General features: G+C 45.5%; 1 protein-coding gene, 1 non-coding gene and 1 pseudogene across 5 annotated transcripts in view; 1 reads left to right on the top strand and 2 right to left on the bottom strand.

Annotated features, from left to right (window-relative positions):
- Nucleotides 1–25282, bottom strand: part of PRPF8 (pre-mRNA processing factor 8) — a 49397-nt gene that overhangs the window by 11380 nt on the left and 12735 nt on the right. For all 4 annotated transcript variants that reach the window (XM_006167550.2, XM_027767913.1, XM_006167549.2 and 1 more), the window contains 16 exons: nt 25073–25236; nt 24798–24924; nt 24494–24686; nt 24060–24247; nt 23664–23902; nt 23302–23448; nt 22906–23116; nt 22595–22711; nt 2830–3077; nt 2536–2715; nt 2205–2340; nt 1921–2090; nt 1628–1757; nt 1362–1508; nt 1024–1184; nt 535–726 (listed from right to left, as the gene is read on the bottom strand). In XM_006167550.2, coding sequence (XP_006167612.1) covers nt 535–726; nt 1024–1184; nt 1362–1508; nt 1628–1757; nt 1921–2090; nt 2205–2340; nt 2536–2715; nt 2830–3077; nt 22595–22711; nt 22906–23116; nt 23302–23448; nt 23664–23902; nt 24060–24247; nt 24494–24686; nt 24798–24924; nt 25073–25236 — 2750 coding nt within the window. The remainder of the gene's footprint in view (nt 1–534; nt 727–1023; nt 1185–1361; nt 1509–1627; nt 1758–1920; nt 2091–2204; nt 2341–2535; nt 2716–2829; nt 3078–22594; nt 22712–22905; nt 23117–23301; nt 23449–23663; nt 23903–24059; nt 24248–24493; nt 24687–24797; nt 24925–25072; nt 25237–25282) is intronic.
- LOC102484056 (proteasome subunit alpha type-6 pseudogene) lies at nt 9571–22548 on the top strand (annotated as a pseudogene).
- LOC114005910 (small nucleolar RNA SNORD17) lies at nt 13036–13267 on the bottom strand. Its single transcript, XR_003547703.1, has one exon. It is a non-coding gene; the product is annotated as a small nucleolar RNA SNORD17 (small nucleolar RNA).

Here is a 25282-nt window from a genome sequence, read left to right on the forward strand (position 1 = left end):
TGTGTATTTAAAAAAAAAAAAAAGATTTATTTTTAATTTATTACCACTATTCTTCAATTTCAATCAGAGAGAGCCAGACAGAGAGAAAGGAGAGTGAGAAAGCAAGCTGCCAGGTCCAGGACCTGAAGAATGGTGAGCCATGTGGGAGTCCAGTGCCTCAACCGCCATCTGCCAGCCCCCTGTTTTGTTTTTTTTTTTAAGATTTTATTTATAATTATTGCTTTTTGATTTGGTACAGGACACATACGCTCACCAGAGAGACAGACAGAGACAGAGCAAGTGAGAAAATAAGCCACCAAGTCCAGGACTCAAACCACGGGTCAGCCATTTGGGAGTGCAGTGCCTTAACCACCAGTAGGTGGAGCACCTACTGACTCCACAATGGTCTGTTCTTATTCAATACAAGCTGGGAGAAAAGAGAGTGACTCAGAGGAGGAAAGAGCAAAATCTCATTTCAACTGGGCAAACTAAAAAAGTACATCTACATTAATATAAGGAGCTGAGGGCAAATTTATGCTTCTGAGTCCAACTCACCTGTGCAGGTTATAGGCCAGGTCAATGGCAATGAGCACACCTGTGGGTGAAGGGTAGATACTCATGTTGTCTGTGGTGTAGTCCAGGAACTTGGCCCGGGCATAGCGCTCGATGTCATGGGAATCATAGTCCCCCCAGCGCAACTGGATGTCAATCCAATACTTCTGAGTGGTGGTGCTGTCCATCACATCCCTGAGGATGGAGAGGTGTCAGGCCCAGGAAGCCACAGGCATAACCAATGACCCCAGAACCATGAGAACTCCTGGTTGCTACACTGAAATACCAAAACCATCTGCCTGTTGCCTGTTCCATATCAGCAGAACCCCTAGAGAATCAGCAGACCTGACTGAGGGTGTCAGTAGGACCTAGGGGTAGCACAGGCTCAGTTTAAAAGAAAGACAGGCAGGGCCATTTTCTTAAAAACTGCTACTAGAACAACAGAAAAACTAAGGTCCCGGGATGCCTAGGGCTAGATCATAAGGCGCTTACTTGGAGTCTGCCAGCAACGAGGGCCGAGAGACATTCCACTTATAGGAGGCAAAGAGCAGTATATCTGCACAGGAAGAGTTCATCTTATAGGACTTCCGGGGGTGGATGGTCTCCTTTTGCACAGTCTCGATTTCCAGTGCATCCAGTTCCTGGTCAAATACCTGCAGGCAAAAATGGAAATCTTATGACTTGTTGGAGAAGCACACTTGGGAGGAGGGCTTGTCGAATGTAATTGTGAAGCAGTAAGATTCTCATCCTCAGAGCTTTCAGGGTGGATTTCCCACTTGCGTCCGAGCACTCTTTGGGACATCCATTCCCTCCCCTCCCTTGTCGCCCACCTGACACAAGTCCATAACGATGCTCTCATGGATCTTCTGCCACAAGTGAGCTCGGAAGATCTGGATGAGAGAGATCTTCAGCGTGGGGATCTTGCCGTGCATGAAGATACCCGTCAGGTCCAACTGGACCTGAAAGCCTACATAGACCTGCCAAGACAAAAAGAATGCGACGCTAGAGAGCAAAGGCTTTGGTTCCAAGGACATAACTAAGGCAACAGAAACATCTGCTTCATTTTCCACCTCTCCTGTCTACCAGTCATACTCACATTGGCTCGGTTGATGGTTGGGGACCACCAGAGGGTAAATCTACGATTGGGAATCTGGTTCAATCCTGATCGCTGGGCATTGGTTAGCTTCTTCCACTTCATAGACTCCTCAAAGCCGCTGGCCTTCTCCCTGGGGAACAAAAGAACCAGGTGAAGTCATGTCCTGCCATGTCCCAGAGTACTACTGACCTTCTCGGGTGGTTATCTGGGAAATACTATAGTGTACCACAAAAACAGAAAGGGATGAGCTTAGAGGGTTGTGATAGGTCCCTTTAAGAGAAGAGAATCCTCACCAGAAAAGCCCCTCCCAGGTAGGGAAGTAAGTGCCCTTAAAGAGTGTATGTTCCAGAATGCCTTCCACACCGCCAAGGGCCTGGATCATGTCTGTACGGTAGTTGTTCAGGTTCCAGAGCTTTCCATCATGCCGCTGGTGTGTCCACCAGAAAGGGTTCTGCTTCAAAACCTAGATGGCAAGGCAGGTCCAGTCAAACCACGGGGCACCTACAGCCCCGAATTCACAAGATGGCCACAGATTCTCCTGATTTGGGAAAATGTCTCCACTCCTCTTTCTACGTACCTGGTACTGCTTAAAGTCAGTTCGGACACGCCAGCCCTTGTCATAAGCCAATGTGTGCCGGTCCTTCTGGAAAAGAGTGTTGATTCGAGGAATGCCACGATCCCATGAATCTTCCAGATCTTCTAAAGTCAGCCGTCTGCCACAGAAAAAACAAGATTGAAGTTAAAACACTTTCTCATATGAAACATTCCTTCCAGACCAAGAATTAAGGTCAGCAGACTCTGCCTACTTGCCTCAATAAAAATACAGTACACTCTAGCCTCCACATAGGACTCAAACATTCCCCACCCTCCCGCTGTCCTGGGGCTGGGACGCCCGCCTGGGTGCCCACCTGTTCTGAGCAATGGCCTCTTGTCTCTTGAGCGCATACTCAGCCCAGACCCGCTGAGAATCTATGAACTCGCTCTCCCATGGCTGAATGTAGCGGTACAAGTTGGGAATCAGCTGGTCCTCTTCATGGCTCATTCCTGAACGGAAGTGTGTGATACCTACATCTGTTTGCTTGGACCACCTGTTTTGAGGCATGACCAAGATTAGAGAAAAAGTAAAGCCTGAAAGTATAGAAACAGCCCATTCCCTCAGGGTCTTAGCAAGAGGGTTAGCAAGCATCTCAATCAAGTCCTACCTGAGGTCAGACTGGGGGATGAGCACATGACCCATTGAAAGCATGCCAAGTCCACCCAACTCCTTGGGGGTGTAGAACACAACAGGGGGAAACCGACTTGGCATCTTAGAGTTGAGTCCAATCTTGATACGTGTCTGGATCTTGTTCTCACACTTCACCAGCAAGTCCAGGAGTTCCTGAGTGTTTACCACAGCCTCCCGGAAGTATGTCATGAGGCCAATGAGAGCTGTATTCCACTTATTCACAATCTGAAGAGGGGGGAAATAAATTACACATGAGCTGCTTGGGGTCAGGTGGGTATTTGGTTGGGAGATTGAGAAAGCCTGAAGAATACTTTATCAAGTTCATTACATTCCCATCACTCAAGAAAAAATGAGCTTAACATCATTAACTATTATGGAAACATAAATCAAAAGCACAATGACATACCACTTTATACCCACCAGGATGGACATAATCAAAAGAAAGATGACAAGTGAGGATGTGGATAAAACGAAACCCTCATAGACTTTAGGTGGGAATGTGAAATGAAGCAGCCACTTTGGAAAACAGTATGCTGGTTTGTGAAAAGTTAATTAGTTTCCATATGACTGAACAATTCCCGTCCAAGGTATATATCCAATACAAATGAAAATCCAATATTCACACAAAAATCATCTACACAAATGTTCATAGCAGTATTATTCCCAACAGTCAAAAAAGCCTATCAACTTAAAAATGGGTAACAAAATGTGGGTCCATGGAATATGATGTTACTAACCCGGGAAAAGGGCTGAAGTACAGATACATGCCATAAGAAGGAGGAACCTGGAACACATGTGCTAAGTGAGAGAAGTCAAAAAAAGACTACACATCATCCAGAACAGGCAAATCCAAAGACGGAAAGCAGATCAGTAGTTGCCAGGACTGGGTAGGGGAAAGGTTAGGGGAATGAAGGACTGCTAATGGGAATGGGAGCTTCTTTTTTTGGTGATAACAATGCTCTGAAATAAGATAGTGGTGATGCTGCCTAATTTATCAATATAAAATCACTGAATTATATAATTTAGGAGTGTGAATTTTATGGTATGTGAATTACATCTCAATAAAAAAATTAATTGAGGTTATGTAAACACAGTTAAAATAAGACCAAATACAGTAAGTAATATGAGGATGAACTGGGGAGAAAGAAGAGATGAGAAAAACTACTAAAAAGTAATAGGGGAAATAAATTTAATGGGGTCATAGAAATTGCCCTCCTATTATAAACAACCAGAAAACTAAATGAGATGTTTTTAGGTATGGGGCAGCACAGACTTTTGAGAAAAGGGAAACAGATTAAGTGAGCCCCTACTTGCTGCCGATGTGGCAGTGTCCAGGCTGCAGAGCATACACGGAGGGGTAGTGGAAATAGAGCCTAGTGATCCTAAATTAAAAACACAGAGTCCAGTGAACAGCAGTTAGCGTAATGGCTATGTTGCTGAACTTCCATGTAGCCGACGGTGGTTCGAGTCCTGGACTCGTTGGCTTAAATTCACGCCAGGTGTGTGTGCACGCATCCCCAAGATCCCGAGAGGAGAATGGAGGAGCAGGGACTGCAGCGTCACCCTCTCCCCTGGGGGGGATTTCTCACTTTCTGTCTCTCTCTGTCTGTCTGGTGAGTGTACTAGCCCTCTAGCAAAAACCTCTCAAAATTAATTATTTACTTACTTACTTACTTATTTTAATTTCACCCTCTAGCAAAAACCTCTCAAAATTATTTACTTACTTACTTATTTTAATTTGACCAGAGAGGATCAGAGTAAGAAAGCAAGAGTGAGTGAGTGAGTAAGTGAGAGAGTGAGAGAGAGAGAGAGAGAGAGAGAGAGAGAGAGGGAAAGTGAGAAAGCAAGCCACCAGGTCAGGGATTCAAACTTTGGTCAACCATGTGGGAGTCCAGCCCCCTTACCCACCATGCCACTTGCTGGCCCTAATAAAATAATTCTTTTTTTTTTTTTTTAAAAAAAAGGAACAACTCAGTAACGTTACTAAGTGAGGCAGTAAATTGGACCCAGAACAAAAGTTGTTCTAGATCCACCATAATCAAACTTAAAGAAAACCTCAAGAGGATCAAACTAATCCTTGTTACTCAAATACATTCCAGAATATGGCCTAACATGCTTTAAAGTGGGAAAAAAAAAAAAAAAAAAAGAGGCTAGGCTAGAAGGTGGCATTGTGGCTAAGGCACTGGACTCCTAGAGAGTCAACCTGAGTTCAAGTCCCAGACCTGATGGCTTCCTTTCTCACTTTCCCTCTTGCTCTCTCTTTCTCTCTCTGGTGAGAGCACATGCCCTATAGCAAATTAAAATTAAATAAGTAAAATAAAAGTAATTAAAAAATTAAATATGTAATAAAATGTAGTAGTCAACAATATAAAATCCACAAATTCTAGCATCTAATCAAAAATTATCAGGTATTTAAAAACAAAATAACTAGGCATGCAAAGAATTAGGAATTAATTACCCCTAAATAGAAGAAAAATAATCAACACAGACACAAACAACACAGATGATATTAGCAGGTAAGAATTTTAAAATAGCAATTAAAAATCTTAGAAGGGGGGCCAGCAGATGGCATGAAGGTTAGAGTGGTTTTAACCCACATGGTCAACTGAACAGTCTGAGTCATAGAAAACATGCCAGAAGCATGTGTATGTGTGCCCAGGGTCCTGAAAAGAGAATGTAGGAGAAGGGATTGCGGCATGGCTATCTATCTCCCCAAGGGTGTTTTCTCAAGTTCCCTTTCCCTCTCTCTTGCTCTCTGTCTCTGGTGAAAGCACACTCCTTACAGCAAAAAATTAAAAATGCAAACCAAAAACCTTGTAATAGGTTAACCCTATGGCATAGTGGACCCACATGACCCAGCTATGGCTTGAATTCCAGTCCCAACAGCTTGTAAAAAACCCTGGGGGGGGGGGGCAGCAGTTAGCATAATGGCTATGTCACTGGACTCCCACGTAGTCGACCGCGGTTCGCGTCCCAGACCCAGTGGCTTAAAACTCATGCCGGGCGCGTGTGCGTGCGTGCCCAAGATCCCGAGAGGAGAATGGAAAAGGGATTGCGGTGTGACCATCCCCCCTGGGGGGTGATTTCTCGCTTTCTGTCTCTATGTCTCTCTCTGTCTGGCGAGCGCACGTGCCCTATAAGTGAAAACCTCTCAAAAAAAACCAAAAACAAAACAACACTGGGGGTATTTGTGCGAGTGTCCCCCAAATCCTGATGGGACGAAGAAATGGAGAAGGAAATTGCAGTTTGACCATGCTCCACTGGGGGTGTTTTCTTCTCTCTCTATCCTCCGGCAATTAAAAAAAAAAATCTTTTAGGGCCAGCAAATAGCATGGAGGTTAAAGCACCTGGATCCCACAACACTGACCACGTGGTCAGAATTGCTGGTTTAAAAATCACACCAGGCAGGACCAGCAGATGGCGTAGTCAACTGCGGTTCGAGTTCTAGACCTGATGGCTTAAAACTCAGTCCAGGTGCATGTGCCTGCGTGCCCAAGATCCTGAGGAGAATGGAGAAGAGACTGCGGTGTAGTCGTGCCCCCAGAAGGTGATTTTTTGCTTTCTGTCTCTCTGTGTCAGTGAGACACACACCCTACAGGGGAAAAAAAAAAAAAAAATCCACCAGGCAATGTGTGTATATGCCCAAAATCCCAAGAGGAGAATGGAGGAAAAGGGACTGTGGTGTGGCTATCTGCCTCTAGGGTTGACTTCTCACTTACCTTCTCTTTGTCTCTAGCGACCACATACATCACACAGTATGTGTGGTGGATTAATAACACTAGAAAATACAGAAAAGGGGCCAGACAATGGCACAGTGGTGAAAAACACAACACAACAATGCAGGCCGGCAGATCATGTGGAAGTTAAGACAGCTATATCCCACATGGCTGACTGTACGGTCCCCAAGGCTTGAAGATCACTCTGGCCCTGTCTGCGTGCATGCGTGCCCAAAATCCCGAGAAGAGACTGGAGGAAAAGGGACTGCTACATGGCCAAGCCCTCTAGGGAGTGATTTCTTACTTTCCCTTTTCTCTGTTTCTCCCTGGGAGCATATGTGCCCTAAAGCAAACTAAAAACAAAACAAAAAAACAACAATGTGAAGCAATCCCACATGGCAAAGTTCCAGGTTGAGCCTTCAGTCTAGAGGGCACATGTGTGCTCATGATCCAGGGCTGCCTGAAGGCTGTGGATAGACTGCAGCATTGGGACCCTGATGGGGGAGCTGTCTCTCCCTCTCTTGCATGCTCATGAAATAATGAGTAAATTTAGAACTGCAGAAGAAAACAATCAGCTTGTTATTAATAGAGATGGAAGCAAAATAAAGACTGTCACACAAATAAAAGCAGATCATATTCACTGCTGAAGACCCTTACTATAAGCAAAGTAAAAGGAAATTCTTTAGGCAGAAGAAAAACAATTCCAGATGGAAATGTGCCTCTACATGAAGCAATGGAGAACACCAGAAACAGTTTCCATGTGGGTAAAATGTAAAAAACATTTTTTTCTCATTTCACAATTTCCATAAAAAGAACAAGGCGGTTTCAGGCAAAAATAGTAAGAAAGAATAGTACCATTTATAACACATGCTTAAAGCATGACAAAAATACTCCAAAGAGTGGGAGGAGCAGAAATGTATGCTATATGGCTCTTGTACTACATGTGCGGTGACACATTAGTAGGTGACTAGAGGATGCAACAGACTGTGGTAAATAAATTAGAGTGTAAACTGTAAACCCTAGAGTAAACAAACAAACAAAAACCAGTTGCCAGCAGGGGGAATAGTGTTAAGGTGCTAGACTCCCACATGGCCAACCATGGTTTGAATCCTGGACTTAGCAGTTTGAAAATCACACCAGATACATGAGCATGTGTGCCCAAAATCCCAGGAAAATGGAGATGGGATTGTGGCGAGGCCATCTCCCCGAGGAAGTGATTTTTTTTTCTTCTTTTTTTTTTCTTTTTTTTTTTTTTGGAGAGATTTTCACTGTAGGGCGCGTGCGCTCGCCAGACAGACAGAGAGAGACATAGAGACAGAAAGCGAGAAATCCCCCCCCAGGGGGGATGGTCACGCCGCAATCCCTTCTCCTCCATTCTCCTCTCGGGATCTTGGGCACGCATGCACACGCACCCGGCGTGAGTTTTAAGCCACCGGGTCCGGGACACAAACCGCGGTCGACTACGTGGGAGTCCAGCGACATAGCCATTACGCTAACTGCTGGTTCCCAGGAAGTGATTTTTCACTTTCCTTTTCATTGTCGGTCTCTGGTGAGCTCATTTACTCTATGGCAAAAAAAGAAAAAAGAATCAACAGATGGCATAGCAGTTACATTGCTGGACTCTCACATGGCCAACTGCGGTTAGAGTACCAGGCCTAGTGTCTTAAAAATCAGGCCAGGTGCATGTATGTGCATGTCCAAGACCCTGGGAGAAGAAAGGAGGAGAAGGGATTGTGGCATGGCTATCCCCTCTAGGAGGGGTGATTTCTCATTTTCTCTCTTACTGTGTCTCTCTCTCTAGCAAGTAGACACGCCCTAGGGCAAAAATCTCTCTCTCTCAAAAAAAGTAGCCAATAAGAGAAGGATGAAGATAAATTAAAATAATAAAAAACTCGATCCATGGGAACCAGCAGTTAGCATAATGGCTATGTCGCTGGACTCCCATGTAGTCAACTGCGGTTCGCGTCCCGGACCCAGTGGCTTAAAACTCACGCCAGGCGCGTGTGCATGCGTGCCCAAGATCCCGAGAGGAGAATGGAGGAGAAGGGATTGCAGCGTGACCATTACCCCTGGCAGGGGTGATTTCTCGCTTTCTGTCTCTATGTCTCTGTCTGTCTGGTGAGCACACGTGCCCTATAGCGAAAACCTCAAAACCTCGATCCAGGGGCCAGCAGGTGGTATGGTGGTTAAGGTGCTGGACTTCCACATGGCTGATGACAGGTCAAGTCCCAGACCTGGCAGCTTACTTCCTCACTTTCCTTCTCTCTTTCTTTCTCTGGTGAGCACATGTGATCTGTAGCAAATTAAAAATAATAATGATGATAAATAAAATTAATAATTAAAACCATGGTTCCAGTTCAGACCTAGTGGTCTGAAAATCACACCAGGCATATGCTCATGTACACACAAAATTCCAGGAGAATACAGAAGGGATTGCAGTGTGGCCATACCCCTCAGAGAATTAATTTCTCACTTTCTCTCTCACTGTCTCTCTCCAGCAAGTGCACATGCCCTATGACAACACCTGAAAATAAAACGGAACAGGATGGTATATTTAAACCCAACTATATTAATAGTCATATTAATCATTTTTTAAGAGGTTTTTACTATAGGGTGTATGCACTCACTAGAAAGACAGAAAGCAAGAAATCACCCACCAGGGAGATGGCCACACCGTAATCCCTTCTCCTTTTGGGATTTTGGGCATACACACACACACACACACACCCAGCCTGAGATTTAAGCCATCGGGTCCAGGACTTGAACCATGGTTCATTATGTGGGAGTCCAGCAACAGAACCATTATGCCATCTGCCGGTCCCCACAGTTACAGCAAATCTTTTTAAAATAATTATTTAATTAATTTATTATCATTATTTTTCAATTTGACCAGAGAGAGACAGAGTGAGAGAGAAAGAAAGCAAGCAGTCAAATCCGGGACTTGAACCGTGGTTGGCCACGTAGGAGTCTAGTGCCTTTAACTACCACACCACCTGCTGGTCCCCAGTTCTATTAAATCTTAATGGGGGGGAGGGCTTATACACTTGGTGAGGGAGCTACAGGACTTGAAGCAGTGGATTCACATCAACATGTCCCGTGGTTCCAGCGCTGGTTTTGACCGCCACATCACCATTTTTCACCCGAGGGCCAGTTCTACCAAGTAGAATATGCTTTCAAGGCTATTAACCAGGGTGGCCTTACATCAGTAACTGTCAAAGGGAAAGACTGCACAGTAATTTGTCACACAGAAAAAAGTTCCTGACAATTTACTTGATTCCAGCACACTCACTCATTCACATAAGAAAACTGAAAACATAAGCTGTGTGATGACAAGAATAAAGGACAGCTGACAGCCAATCCCAGGTACAGAGGGCACACTAAGAGGCAGCTAATTGGAAATATAAGTATGGTTATGAGATTCCCGTGGACATGCTGTGTAAAAGAATAGCCGATGTTTCTCAGGTCTACACAGAGAGTGCTGAAATGAGGCCTCTCAGTTGCTATTTGATATTAATTGGTATAGATGAAGAACAAGGCTGTCAGGTGTACAAGTGTGATCCTGCAGGTCACTACCATGGGTTTAAATCCACTGCAGCAGGAGTTAAACAAATTGAGTCAACTAGCTTCCTTGGGAAAAAAAAAGTGAAGAAGAAATTTGACTAGACATTTGAAAAGACAGTGGAAACTGTAATTACATGCCTGCCTACTGTTCTAACAATTGATTTCAAACCTTCAGAAAGAGAAATTGGAGGGACCAGCAGTTAGTGTAATGGCTATGTCGCTGGACTCCCACGTAGTCGATCGCGGTTCAAGACTCAGACCTGGCGGCTTAAACTCATGCCAGGTGTGTGTGCACGCGTGCCCAAGATCCTGAGAGGAGAATGGAGGAGAAGGGATTGCAGTGTGGCCATCCCCCCTGGGGGGTGATTTCTCGCTTTCTGTCTCTCTGTCTCTTTCTTTCTGGCGAGCGCACGCGCCGTACGGCAAAAACCTCTTAAAAAAAAAAAAAAAAAAAACACAAAAAGAGAGAGAGAAATTGGAATAGTTAACAGTGGGAAAATCCTAAATCCTAAATTCAGGATTCTTACAGAAGCAGAGACTGATGTTGTTTGTTTCTCTAGTAGAGAGACTAAACATTGTCATTAGTTTACCAAATCCATGATTCCACTTGTCTCTGTGTTTGGTAACAAAAACCAATATATGGAGGCCCCTGGATTGTAAAAGAAATGTCTTCCACTCCTACTACTGAAGTGGTTAGGATTCTGTATAAATAAAAACAGTGCTTTTGAAAAATAATCCACAAAAAAAATCTTAACTGGAACATTTAGACCATTTTTAAGGTAAGGACTGTTAAACTCCTTTTTTAAAATGTTAAGATCTGGGGGCTAGTAGATGGCATAGTGGTTACATCACTGAACTTCCACAGAGCCAACCATGGTTCGAGTCCCAGACCCAGTGGCTGGAAGATCACGCTGGGCACATGTGCATGCATGCCCAAGATCCCTAGAGGAAAATGGAGAAGGGATTGCAGCCTGACCATCCCCCCGGGAAGTGATTTCTCACTTTCCCTCTCTTTCTGTCATTCTGTTTCTCTCTGGCAAAGCACATGTGCCCTGTGGCAAAAACCTAGGAAAACTGGAGCCAGCAGGTAGTTAGGGTGCTGGATTCCTAGGTGGCCAATTGCGGTTCAAATTCTGGACCTATCCAGCTTGCTTTCTCACTTTCTCTTTAGTGGTTGATTTCTCACTCACTCACTCTCTCGTGAACACATGCACTCTATAGTAAATTAAGAAGTAATAATTGAGTATTATTGTTTAAAACACTGGTTGAGTGCAATATGAATCCCAGACCTGGCAGCTTGAAACTCATGCCAGGCGTGTGTGCGTGCATGCCCAAAATTCCAAGAGGAGAATGGAAGAGAAGGGTTGTGGCATGGCCATCCCTTCTGGGAGGTGATTTCTCACTTTCTGTCTCTCTGGCCAAGTGCATGTGCCCTATAGCAAAAATTTCTCTCTCAAAAAAATAGAAAAAAGAAACAATAGTAATAAGAGTCAGAAAATAGCGTCATGGTTACATCACTGGACTTCCACATGGTTAATCGCAGTTCAAGTCCCAGACACAGTGGCCTGAAAATTATGCCAGGTTGAGGCCAACAGTTTGTATGGTGGTTAAGGTTGCTGGACTTCCAGATGGCCGATCATGGTTCAAGTCCCAGACCTGGTGGCTTGTTTTCTCACTTTCTCTCTCTCTCTGTCTCTCTCTGTTCAAATTAAAATAAATAAATAATATACCAGGTGTGTGTAGGTGTGTATGCATGCTCAAGATCCCAGGAGGAGGGATAAGCTGTTAGTGCAATGGCTATGTTGCTGGACTCCCATGTAGTCGACTGTGGTTCGAGTCCCAGGCCTGGCGGCTTAAACTCACGCCGGGCGCATGTGCGTGCGTGCCCAAGATCCTGAAAGGAGAATGGAGGAGAAGGGATTGCGGTGTGGCCATCCTCCCTGGGGCGAGGGGGGGGGTGATTTCTTGCGTTCTGTCTCTCTGTCTCTGTCTGTCTGACTGGGGAGCATACATGTCCTATAGCAAAAACCTCTCAAAAAAAAAAAAAAAGAAAATTCCCAGGAGAATAAAAGAGAAGGAACTGCAGCAAGGCCATCTCCCATGGGGATGATTTCTTACTTTCATTCTCACTATCTCTCTCTCTCTCTGATGAGCCCACATACTCTACAGTGAAAACCTTTAAAAGAAAAGTAAACTAAAAAATAATAATAAAGAAAAATTAAGTAAATAACTCTAAAAAGAAAAAAAAATGTCCAGGGACCAGCAGTTAGTGTAATGGCTATGTCACTGGACTTCCATGTAGCTGACCGCAGTTCAAGTCCCGGATCAGGTGGCTTAAACTCACACCAGGGGTATGTGTATGCATGCATGCTCAAGATCCTAAGAGGAGAATGAAGAAGAAGGAATTGGGGGGTGACCATTCCCCCAGGGGGTGATTTCTTGCTTTCTGTCTGTCTCTCTTTCTGGCAAGTGCACGCACCCTATAGCATAAACCTCTCCAAATAAATAAATAAATAAATAAAAATAAAATCCATTCATATTGGGACAAGCAGGTGCAGTGGTGGTTAAGGATGCCCCCATGCCGGACCTGCAGTTTGAGTCTTGGACCTGGCAGTTTGCTTTCTCACTTTCTCTCTCTCTGTTCCTCTCTGGTCAAATTAAAATAAATAAATAAATGGATAAAGTTGAATAAATTAATTAAAAAAAATCCATCCATGTTATCACACAATAAGGGGCCGGCAGGTAGCATGGTGGTTAAGGATGCTGGACTCCCCATGTGGTCGACTGTAGGTCAATCCCAGACATGGCGGCTTGCTTTCTCACTTCCCTCTCTCTCACTCTATCCTTCTCTGGTCAAACTTAAAAAGTAAATAAATAAATAAATAAATGAAGTTAATGAAATAACTTTTATTTTTTTCCCACCACTCATCTTGGTGGGATGGTACCAAGTGGCCCCATCCCTGCTGATACCCACCATTCCTGCCGGCAGCCTACCAACACACAAACAGCCCACAGCAGAACACTGCAGACTCGGGCATTTGGAGGCTGCGTGGCCCAAGTTCCTAGAACAGGAACTGAGATTAGAAGGAGATCAGCACAGCACAATCAGCGAATGGATAAACTGAATCATCATTTCAATGAAATAATTCTTCAAAACACACACACACACACACACAGTAAAGCTAGAGAGGCACTACTGATACATGACCAAGGAGACTTTGGAATGTGAACCAATACCAGGAATGAAGACGGGTATCTGACCACGGCAAAGGAGTCGATTCATTTAGAAGACATAATAACTGTAAATAAATGATGTACCTATTACCAAAATTTCAAAATAACCGAAGCACACAATGATGGTCCTGAAAGAGTAAATAAATCCACGATGTAGTTGGAGATTTCCAATACTCCTCTCTCAGTAACTGGCAGACCAAAAATATCAATTAAGGATAGAGAGACCTGAACAATGCAATCGATCAACTGACTAGGCCTAAATGACACTTATAAAATACTTTACTCAATAGCAGAATACAGATTCTTTCCATGGAAAGACAAGACAGTCACCAAGATAGAGTACATATGCCAAGTCTTGATACATTTTGTTAAAAAAAAAAAAATCAACTAGGATCATACGGAAGATGCTCCCTGACCATAACACAATTCAACTAGCAACTAACACAGAAGCCCCGAAATATTTGAAAATTAATCAGCATAATGTCTAAACAAACTATGAGTGAAATAAGAATTCATAAAGGAAATTAGAAAATATTTTTAACCAAATAAATGAAAATGCAGCTGGACTGGCCATGGAGTTAGCCCAGTGACATATTAAATTTGAGGAATACAACTAGAGTAGTGATTAGAGGATAATTTGCAGCAAATACTTTAGAAAAAACACCCAGGGCCAGACCTGTGGCCTGGTGGTTAAGGGAGCCAGATTGCAGATAGCCAACTCCAGTGTGAGTCCTGGCCGTGAGTGGCTTGAGAAACATGCCAGGCATGTGAGCATGAGTGCTTCTCCATCCTGACGAGATGGAGAAATGAAGGAAAAGGGATTGGGACCAGCAGTTAGTGTAGTGGCTATGTCGCTGGACTCCCACGTAGTCGACCGTGGTTCGCATCCCGGACCCAATGGCTTAAAACTCACATCGGGTGCGTGTGCGTGTGTGCCCAAAATCCCGAGAGTGGAATGGAGGAGAAGGGGTTGCAGTGTGGTCATCCCCCCTGAGGGGTGATGTCTCGCTTTCTGTCTCTCTGTCTCTCTGTCTCTCTCTCTCTGTTTGACGAGCACACGCACCCTATAGCAAAAACCTCTGAAAACAAAAACAAAAAAAGAAATGAAGGAAAAGGGATTTTCACACAATCATGCCGTATTAAGGGATACTTTCTCCCTCTGTCTCTCTTGCAAGTGCACAGCCCTCTGGCAATTAACAAAAGAAATGAAGAAAGAAAAGGGAAAAGGTCCAAACCTGATTATTTAATTTTTTAACTTAACAAACTAGAAGACTAAAATCCAAAGTAAGCAAAAAAGGATATAATAAGAGCAGAAACTGGGCCAGCTAGGTGACATAGCAATAATGTGCTGCTCCTGAAAAGTTTGATCCCAGATGGCCCACTGCAGGTTCAAATCCCTGGAAAGAACGGCCTGAACCATATCAAGCCCACGCACAAGTTCCCATGATCCAATGGGCTAGAGGGTACAGAGGAATTCTGAAGGAAGGGGATCAGCTCACAGCAGAACCAGACCAAGAGGGGCTCAGTTCTCCTTCTCCCCCTATAACATGTGCAAGTGCTATCATGAATAAAAGAAAAAAAAGATAATAAACAATAATAATGAATAAAAGAAAACAACTTAAAAGAGAAATAAATAAAACGAAAAAGAGAACTGTAAAAATCAGTGAAATGAGGGGCCGGCAGGACGCATGGTGGTGGTGGTTGAGAGCACTGGGCTCCCACATGACCAACCATGGTTTAAGCCCCAGACCTAGTGACTTGCTTTCTCACTTTTTCTCTCTCTCTCTCTCTCTCTCTCTCGCTCTGTCCCTCTCTGGTTCTCTCGCTCTGTCCCTCTCTGGTTAAATCAAAATAAAAAAAGTAATTCTTAAAAAAAAAAAAAATAGTGAAATGAAAAGCTGGTTCTTTGAAAATGTCATTAAGACAGCAATCCAGGGACCAGCAGTTGGTATAATGGCTATGTCGCTGGACTCCCAAGTAGTTGGACCACGGTTAGAGTCCTGGACCCAGTGGCTTAAACTTATGCCAGGCGTGTGTGCATGTGCATGCCCAAGATCCCAAGGAGAATAGAGGAGAAGGGACTGCGGTGTGGCCATCCCCTCTGGGGTGTGATTTCTTGCTTTCTGTCTCTCTGTCTGTCTCTCTTTCAGGTGAGCGCACATGCCCTATAGCAAAAACCTCTCCAAAACACAAACGAACAATCAAAATTATTTAGGGGACCAGCAGATGGTATAATGGGCACATTGCTGGACTCCCATGTAGTCCACCATGATTCGAGTCTTGGACCCAGTGGCTTAAACTCATGCTGGGCATGTGCATGCGTGCCCAAGATCCCCGGAGGAGAATGGAGAAGGAACTGTGGCATGGTCTTCCCTCCTTGGGGAAGGGGGGGTGATTTCTTGCTTTCTGTCTCTCTGTCTCTTTCTGGCAAGCACACGTGCCCTATAGCAAAAACCTCTCCAAAAAAAATTATTTAGTTATTACTATTTTAAACTGATCAGAGAGAGAGAGAGGAAGGAATAGCAAGAAAGCAAGCAGCCAGGTCCAGGACTCGAAACATGGTCAGCCATGTGGGAGTCCAGTGCCTCAAACACCACACTACCTGCAGGGCCCCCCAAAACCATTCTTTTTTTTTTGGAGAGGTTTTTGCTATAGGGCGCGTACACTTGCCAGACAGAGAGAGAGAGAGAGACAGAGAGAGACAGAAAGTGAGAAATCACCCTCCAGGAGGGATGGCCACGCCGCAATCCCTTCTCCTCCATTCTCCTCTCAGGATCTTGGGCACACATGCAGACACACCCAGCGTGAGTTTAAGACACCAGGTCCGGGACTCAAACCATGGTCAACTGCATGGGGAGTCCAGCAACATAGCCATTGTGCTAACTGCTGATCCTGCAAAAACCATTTTTAACGACGAATTTATCAAGTCCTATCCATGAGAAAAGTGAGCAGATTAGGAGAGACAGAAAATAAAAGAAAATAATATTTACTGAGATCCGTACTAGGCACCACAGTAAGAACTTTATCCAAATAATGCCTTTGAGTCTTAATTTTAAAAAAATTACATAACTTGCTCATCACAAAGCTTCTAATTGGCAGATATAATAGAGTTGTGCAGAAATATGAGTAACTTGGAAGTGATTATGGAAAAATAAAAATTGATGTTAGAAGAATGGAATTCTGGGTGTTCCCTAATTTCTTTGATATATACTTTCTTTTTACTATAAATGAAAAAAATAAGCCGTACAAAAGTTAAGAATTTCTGTTGTGTTTTAGTAGACTATGGTACATTATGTAATACATTTCTTTCCATTTAAAAATAAGGGTAGGTCCAGCTGGCAGCATGGTCGGTAGGGCAGCTGGATCCCACAGGGCCTACTAAGTGGTTCAAATCCTAAACCAAAACACCAGGCACGTGTATGTGTGTGCGCATGTATGTGCCCAAAATCCCGAGAGAAGAATGGCAAAGGGATTGCAGAATGGTCATCCTCCATGGAGGAGTTGCTTTCTCACTCTCTCTCTCTCTCTCTCTCCATGAGCAAAAGCACCCAATAGATTTTTTTTTTAAGAGGTTTTTTGCTATAGGGCGCATGCACTCGCCAGACAGAGACAGACAGAGAGACAGAAAGCGAGAAATCATCCCCCAGGGTGGATGGCCACGCCGCAATCCCTTCTCCTCCATTCTCCTCTCAGGATCTTGGGCACGCACGCACACGCGCCCAGCATGAGTTTAAGCCACCGGGTCCGGGACACAAACCGCGGTCAATTACGTGGGAGTCCAGCGACATAGCCATTACGCTAACTGCTGGTCCCTAGAAATTTCTTTTTAAAAAAGGAGATAAAATAAAAGTCAAAGGGGGCCAGCAGATGACGTATTAGTTATGTCACAGGACTCCCACATGGTCGATTGCGGTTCTAGCTCCAGACCTGGTGACTTGAACATCATGCTGGGTGAGATGTGCGTTCTTGCCCAAGATCCCAGAACAAGGATAGTGTAGGGACTGTGGTGTGGCCAACCCCCTAGGGGGGTGATTTCCCACTTTCCTTCTCTCTCTCTCTCTCTCTCTGTTGAGCACATGCATTCTATGGCAAAAAACTCTTGAAAAAAATTGAGTTAAATTAAATTTAAAAAAAAATAAAAGGAAACTAGAAAGGGCAGATAAATACATTCACTGCTGTGCAAAAATATTTTCCTAAGGTCTTTTCCTTCTCAGCTTGGATTTAAAAAGTCTAGACACACTTAGATGTATTCTAAGCGTGGTAAGAGGACAAAGACTCTGCTGTTGGAAGGCAGGCAGGGAACTAAGCAGGAAGCAGCCTTAAGGTCCCTCATGAGGTAAGCTAGACAGGCTATACCTTATAAACCAGATTACCTAACTAGGTGCATCTCTATTAGCCTTCTGGTGTTCCTGGCCTTAGTCAATGTCTTGTTTAAATGTTCCAGTCATATTTTATAGCTACTACTGGAACTGAAGAGAAGAGTCCCATCTCTAAACTTGGGCTAGTTGTATTGGACACACCTAGGGGAGAGTAGTGGCAGCCCCAATGACATGAAGTGTCCGGAAGAAAGAGGATAATAATGAGGGCCATAAAGTCCCGTCATCTCTGGCTCTACTGGAGATTCTCCTTCTATCACCAGCCCTGAGAGATGAAGCTATTTTATTAAAGAAATGCTTTACTGGGGGCTAGCAGGTGGTATGGTGGTTAAGGTGCTAGACATGCATGCTCACATGGCCGACCATGGTTCAAGGCCTGGACCTGGTGGTTTGCTTTCTCACTTTCTCTCTCTCTCTCTCTGTTCTCTCTGGTCAAATTAAAATAAGTGAACGAACAACTAAAATTAAATAAAAGAAACGTTTTACCTTATGCCATTTCAATAAACAAAAGTTTTCTTTTTTTGAGAGGTTTTTGCTATAGGGTGCATGGGCTCTCCAGAAAGACAGAGAGACAGAAAGCGAGAAATCATCCCCTGGGGGGGATGACCATACTGCAATCCCTTCTCCTCCATTCTCCTCTCAGGATCATGGGCACGCATGCACACGTACTTGGCCTGAGTTCAAGCTGCCAGGTCCGGGACTCAAACTACGGTTGACTACATGAGAGTCCAGTGACACAGCCATTACACCAACTGCTGGTCCTGAAGTTTTTTCTTTTTTAAACAGATTTTTTGCTATGGGGTGCATACACTTACCAGAGACAGAAAGCGAGAAATCACCCCCTCCCCCGGGGGAGGGATGGCTGTGCCATAATCCCTTCTCCATTATTCTCCTGGGATTTTGAGCACACATGCACATGTACTTGATGTGAGTTTTAAGCCTCTGGGCCCAGGACTTGAACTGTAGTTAACTATGTGGGAGTCCAGCGATGTAGCCATTACACCATCTGCTAGTCCCTCAATAAACAAATTAAATCGTCCTCTATCTGATCACGATCTCTGATCCTTCTAATTAATGAGAACACACACTTATTATGCAACTTATCAAGTGAAATGGCTCGTTATAGGAATTTCTTGTAAGTCTCACAAAAGGTGAGGTAGTCTCGGTATCCCCATTTACAGATGGGGGGCTGTGGCCCCGGGGGCGATTGCCCACGGTCCCAATCAGTAACCTGACAGAGCTGTGATGTGAACAGTCTGACTCCAGAAGCTGTGCCAGAGCCAGCTGCCTTCCTGTCCTCCTGGCGACTCCTCCACAGGTGCGTCTTCTCACAAGTCCTTTGATCCCTACCCTTTTCCAAGGTCGCTGGCCTCTCCTGACCTCCTCCTTCTCCCATCATCCTTGATTCCCTTGCGCCAACCCCCTATCACTCCACAACAGCCTTCTGACAAAACGCCACTTCTAAGTCACCATGACAACCTACCTGCTTTCTCCATCCCATCTCTAAGTAGAGCTGACTGCTCTGGGAAGAATGAACTCCCGTACAATTGTCTTCAGCCTCAGATCCCACCTGAGCCCCCAGTCAACGCCAATCTATTTCAACAATCTTTATCACACCCCCACCACTACCCTCAAGCCCATTATACACACTCCATGCGTCTCTCTCCAGCCTAAGGTGAAAAATGTGAGATCTCATAACTTCCCAATAACTTGCATATTTGCTTTTATTCAGAGCTCTTTCTTCAGGGTTTTTCCTGCTTGCCCTTTTATCCCTAGCGGCCTCCTCTGCATCTCTGCTCCATCAGTTATCATACCACTCTGATGCACTACGAATCCCTACTGGCTCCTGAAACATACTCAGGTCACTCCCACTCTCAAAAACACCTGCCTTGGGGCTGGGAGTTGGTGGTTAAAGGCACTAGATTCCCACGTGGCCAACCGCATTCAAGTCCCAGACCTGGCAGCTTGCTTTCTTGCTTTCCCTTTCTCTTTAAAAAAACTGGTCAAATTATAAAACTAAATATATAAATAATTCTTAAAAAGAAAAAAATCTGCCTTGACTTACAGCTCCCTCTAGGTGGCATCTAATGTCCTTCCTCCTCTTACTCCAACTCTGGCAAATAGGCTGCCCTTGCTGTCTCCACTCGCTCACTTCCCATAAAGCCTCGCCCACTGCCATCTGGTTTCCATCCCCACTATTTCTGAAACCGCTCTTGCTAAGGTCACCGATGACGTCCTAACTGCCAAATCCAATGGATACTTTTCAGGCCTTATCTAACTGAAAAGCTCTTGGGCAACTGACACTGTTAAGCACCTACCCCAAGTCTCGACACGTGTTCCTGACAGCCTTGGCTCCCAGGACCAGGCGCACTCTGCTGGCTCTGCTCACACTGCCTCTTGGGGTTTCCCGTGACTCCAATTTGTCCTCTGCTTTTCTCCCTCTACCCTCTTCTGGGTGATTTCGCTCAGTCTTGAGCTATCTTTTTTATTTGTTTTTGTTTATTTTAAGAAGTTTTTTGCCTCAGGGCATGTGTACTTGCCAGGGAGAGACAGAGACAGTGAGAGGTAAAATGAGAAATCACACCCTAGGAGGATGGCTACACTGCAATCCCTTCTCTTCCATTTTCCTCCTGGGGTCTTATGCACACACGCACATGTACCCGGTAGGAGTATCAACCCACCAGGTCTGGGACTCAAACCAAGTTGGCCACGTGGGAGTCTGGCAATGTAATTGTTTCACAATCTGCTGGTCCCAAGCTTTCACTCTTTATACTGACAGGCACCTTCAAATCAAATCTCTTCTCCAAGCTTCAGATTGCTGTTAGACATTATACAGGAATTTCTCATTATCTTTTTAGTTTGCTATAGGGTATGCAAACTCTCCAGAGAGGGACAAAGAGAGAGAGAGTAAGAAAGCACCTCCTGAGGTGATGGCCACACTGCAATCCCTTCTCCTCCGTTCTCTCAGGACTGTGGGCACGCACACACATGTACCCAGCTGGGACTCGAACCACATAGTCTGCCATGTGGGATCCAGCTGCCTAAATCTCCATACCACTTGCTGGCCCCTCCTATAGGAACTTCTAAGTTATCCCTGACTGCTCTTACTTTCTTAGTTTGTTTCTCTATCCTGGAGTTACAAATTCATGTTTTTATGTCAGATTTAATAGACACCACTGGGGGACAGGGTAAATATGTGCATATATACATGCATGTGTATACACGCATATGTGCACATACAAGATGCACAAAGGGTCTTCAAAACCATTTCATGGACAATGTGCATTATGAATTTGAGGAACAAAAATAAACTTGTACTTTAAATTCACTTTCCACCAACTTTCCCAAGTCTCCAAACTTGTACCCGTATATATATCCTGGAAAGGATGAAATGACTAATACTAAAATGCTACTGGGACCAGCAGATGACGTGACGGTTATGTCGCTGGACTCCCACATGGCTGACCACCCTTTTGAGCCCCAGATTCAGCAACTTAAACTCACGCCAGGCAAGTGCACATGCGTGCTCAAGATCCTGAGAGGAGAATGGAGGAAAAGGGACTGCAGTGTGGCCATGCCCCTTGAGGGGGGTGACTTCTTGCTTTCTGTCTCTCTCTGTTTTTCTGGCAAACGTACACACCCTGTAGCCAAACTCCTCCCCACAAAAAAAAAAAAAAAAAAAAAAAGGCAAGAGAGAGAAAGCAACCCCCAATAGGGATGATCATGCTGCAAACCCTTTTCTCCGATTCTCCTCTCAGGATTTTGGACACACATGCAAAGAGTGCATTTTTCAAGGTCCTGGACCTTGAACTGCACAGTTGGCCATGTCAGATCCATCTGCCTTAACCACCAGGACGTCGGCTGGTCCAACCTTGCACATTCTATAGCCTCAAATATAGCAGGCTGGTTGGTTACATCTTACGTCGCAGGCTGAAGGAGGGCCGTTCCTCACCTGCCTCATCATATGTTGCTTCTTTCAGGAAGACTTTCCTCTTCCTCTCCCAGACTGGGCTAGCGTAGCCATTAACTAGAGTTCTCATAGGTTCCCCAATAAAACAAGAGCACTATAAAGGCCACAAGCTATTATGGTTCTCTGTCTCTCTCCAACTAGACAGTGAGCTCAGAGGGCAGGCACTCCATCTTACATCCAGTGCATGAACAACGGCTGGAACACAACAGCTATCAGTAAATGCTAACACGAGTTACACCATTCCTGTTGTGTGACCCTCGCAGTGGGAAAGATACTAACCTAAAGACACCTTTTCCTTAAACATATGCTACACATGCTACTTGTTTACAGCTGTACGAAAGCCAGATGAAAGGAAAAATCATACAGCGGAGAGTTATTCTCTAAGAAACCAGGGTCAAGTAACCTTTTAAACCTTGCAAAAACTTAAAATACATAGTTAACAAGTCCCCAGATTATTTTCAATTCCGCCTGCCTTCAGCTGGGAAGGAACTGAAAGAAAAACACTGAGATACTAGTGAAAACTGCTTTTAATAGATACTCCATGCTACTAGTTCAAAGATAAGCTGTAAGACTTGGATAACAAGCCCCTGGGAAAATGCAAAAATGATGGGTCTTTTTTGGTTCAAATTAAGGACTCTAACTTCGACTCTTGCCTTAATTTAGAATCATCACAATTCCACAGAAGTAGGTTGCAGAATTCCTACAGGGAGTTCTCAGAGAATAACTGTGAATTGGTCTGATATTTAAAACTGCCCTCCCAGAAAGCACAGAGACTGGTACACCAAGCAGAGTTGGGAAGAAAGGAGAGCAAACCAGGGCAAGAGCTGAAAGGCCTGTAAGCCGAGCAAAGGCTCGGGGGAAGCTGGGGCCTTGCGCCTCACGTACCTTGGTGAAGGTGGTGGAGCCAGAGGCCATCAGAATCTGACGCACGCGGTTATGGAAGCGCTGCATTGACTCATCATCTACACGCAGGAAACACTGAGCTGTCCGCTCCTTGGTGACCTAAACAAAAGGCCAAGGTGAATTTGTCTCTGGAAATGTCACTGGAGCAAGGCCCAACTCTGAGCATCGCTAAGACCTACCCACCCAACAAGGCCCGACCGACTGACAGTGGAATGGCCTGTCTATGTTCCTTACCCCCACTGACCTGGGGCGGGGGACCTGACACTATACGTAGCCCCCCCACCCAGCTGTACCTCGTTCTGTAGGTTCCAGACTCCGTCCTTGTGAGTGAACTCCTCGTAGCTGGTGCGGCATTTGGGCAGGATACGGCACTCAAAGCCACACATGTTGAAGAGCAGGTTGGGGTTGTCCTTACTGTACACAGACACGAAGCTGTTCTCCCACTGAACTGTAGTCACTGATCGTGGCAGACGGTTCTTGATGTCCCAGAACACCGCACGGCCCCTGCCCACAGAGAACACAGGTTACTACGGTCTACTGAAAGGAGTTTCCCTTGTAGGCCAGGCTGATATCATCACAGGTCCGCACACCTCCCACCCAAGGCACACCCACACAAACACCCTCTAATGGCTCTCTGAGTCCCGCAGACTAATGTCCTTCCAGTGCCCCCAGCCCCAGCTCAGACTCACAAGTTAACATCATGTTTCATGAGGCGCATGCGTGCGTCTCGGGGCCAGCACTTCTTGTTATTATAGCCAACGATGTTCTCGTTGTTGGGGTCAGGATGTTCTGTCAGGTAACGCTGGATCAAGTCCCGAGCCTCATCTGCGGTGAACCTGCACAGGGAAAGGCACATTGCTGAGGCTTACCAAATAGATTCTTAAGGCCTATAGGCCTCCAGCTCCACAGATGGAGACCCCCCACTCTTCCCCTCCCCAACCCCAAATTTCATTCCAAATTAGCAGCAAGTCGACTAAGTGTATAGCAGCTCACAGAGGAGGGTGTGGGACTCCCAAGGTCCTGCAGGGATAAGAATCAGGCAAGGCCTCACCTGAAGAAAATGTGGATGCGATCAATGTATCTGCAGAAGAGACGAATGGGGTGGGCGGCCTCAGTGGCTATGTCCTGGAAACTGAGGAAGTCATTTGGCATCTGTGGGGGCCCAGCCATCTCACTGGCCCGGTGCAATCCCAGCACGAGCAAATCCATCACCAGGCCATAGTACTGCACAATGAACGAGGCAAACTGCAGGCCTCTGATGATGCCGTACGAGTTCGTATGGTTCATGTCCTACAAAGAAAGGCACACAGCTCTTAGTAACGGCCATCTCCTAGGCTTCTTAAGGGTCTGCCCTCTCTTGTTCTCCCCCGGCGAAACTCAGTGAGCCAGACAACCACATACACACACACACACACACACACTCCTGCTCTCCAGCCACCATGCAGACCTTATAGTTGATGACGACGTTGTTCTTGGCTGTCATGTAGTCAGCGATGTTGTGGTCCACAATGAGTCGCAGCAGCCTGTTAAGCAGGGTCAAGTCGATTTTTTCATACATCTTCTCAAAGCGTGATTCCAGCATGACATTGCACTCACCTTCACTCGTCTCCCACACGTCCTGCAGGTTATTGATGCCTGAGGAACAGGCAAGACAGGTCACCAGGTTAGAACTCCCTTCCCGGAGTAACCCACAGCCACTATTGTCACATTCCACAACCCAATCCCCCTACCATGTCATTCATTCACCTAGGTTGTCACATGTGTCAACTTTGCTCACCAACACTTGTTACCAGGCATCAAGAGTAAACCACCACACTGCCTGGAATTTTGAGTAGGACTCAATTCACCCCGTGCTTCCGGAGGGGCGTCCCCAAGGTTTACCTTGGCACCACTTGTAAACAAGCAGTGGAGGGGGCTCTGTGTCAGCAGGCTTGATCCAGGGCGGGAAGAGGCGGCGCTTGTCAGCTTCATACCACAGGTACTGGTCCAGGTAGGCATCGGTTATCTTCTCCAGGGGCTCGACGTCGTACACGGGCACCAGGTGGCTATAGAGATCCATGAACTCAATGCCCACCTGTGTAACAAGGAAGCAGGTTCACACCAATCCACCTGAGGCAACCTACCACCTCGGGTGCCGAGAATAAACAGCAAGCCAAAAGGAAAACTTGGGGGGCATCTCACTCACTTCTTTAAAGGCTCTTTGTGTGAGGAGGTGACGCTTGATGCGAGACAATGCCTCGTGGGGGTTGTCATAGGCTTGCTCGATCAGACCCAGCTCCTCCCTCTGAGACTGGTTCAACCGAGACTTCACACTGACAAGGCAATAAAAAAGGTGAATGGGAAAACCAACAGGAAGCCAAACCCAGAGGGACAGAAGCTATCCCTTCTCTCTTTGGACTCTGACATGCTGCCAGTCCCTCTGTGACACCCTCCTAGCAGGAAATATAACCTACTCCTCACCTGTAAGCTTCCTTGAGCCGCTCCAAGGCCAAGATGAGCAACTTGGTGTCATGCTTGTAGGACAGTGGGGGGAATGGAATGGGCGAGAACCTGCGGCTTTCCAACCAATGCACAGTGGTGGTGTACACGGCCACTGCCTCCTCTGCCGTGATGTAAGGCCCATCCTACAGGTGGACATCAAATGAGCCTCACTACAGCCCAGCCTCTCCC

The sequence above is a fragment of the Tupaia chinensis genome, unplaced genomic scaffold, assembly GCF_000334495.1.
Source record: "Tupaia chinensis unplaced genomic scaffold, TupChi_1.0 Scaffold144899_1, whole genome shotgun sequence".
Classification (NCBI taxonomy): domain Eukaryota; kingdom Metazoa; phylum Chordata; class Mammalia; order Scandentia; family Tupaiidae; genus Tupaia; species Tupaia belangeri.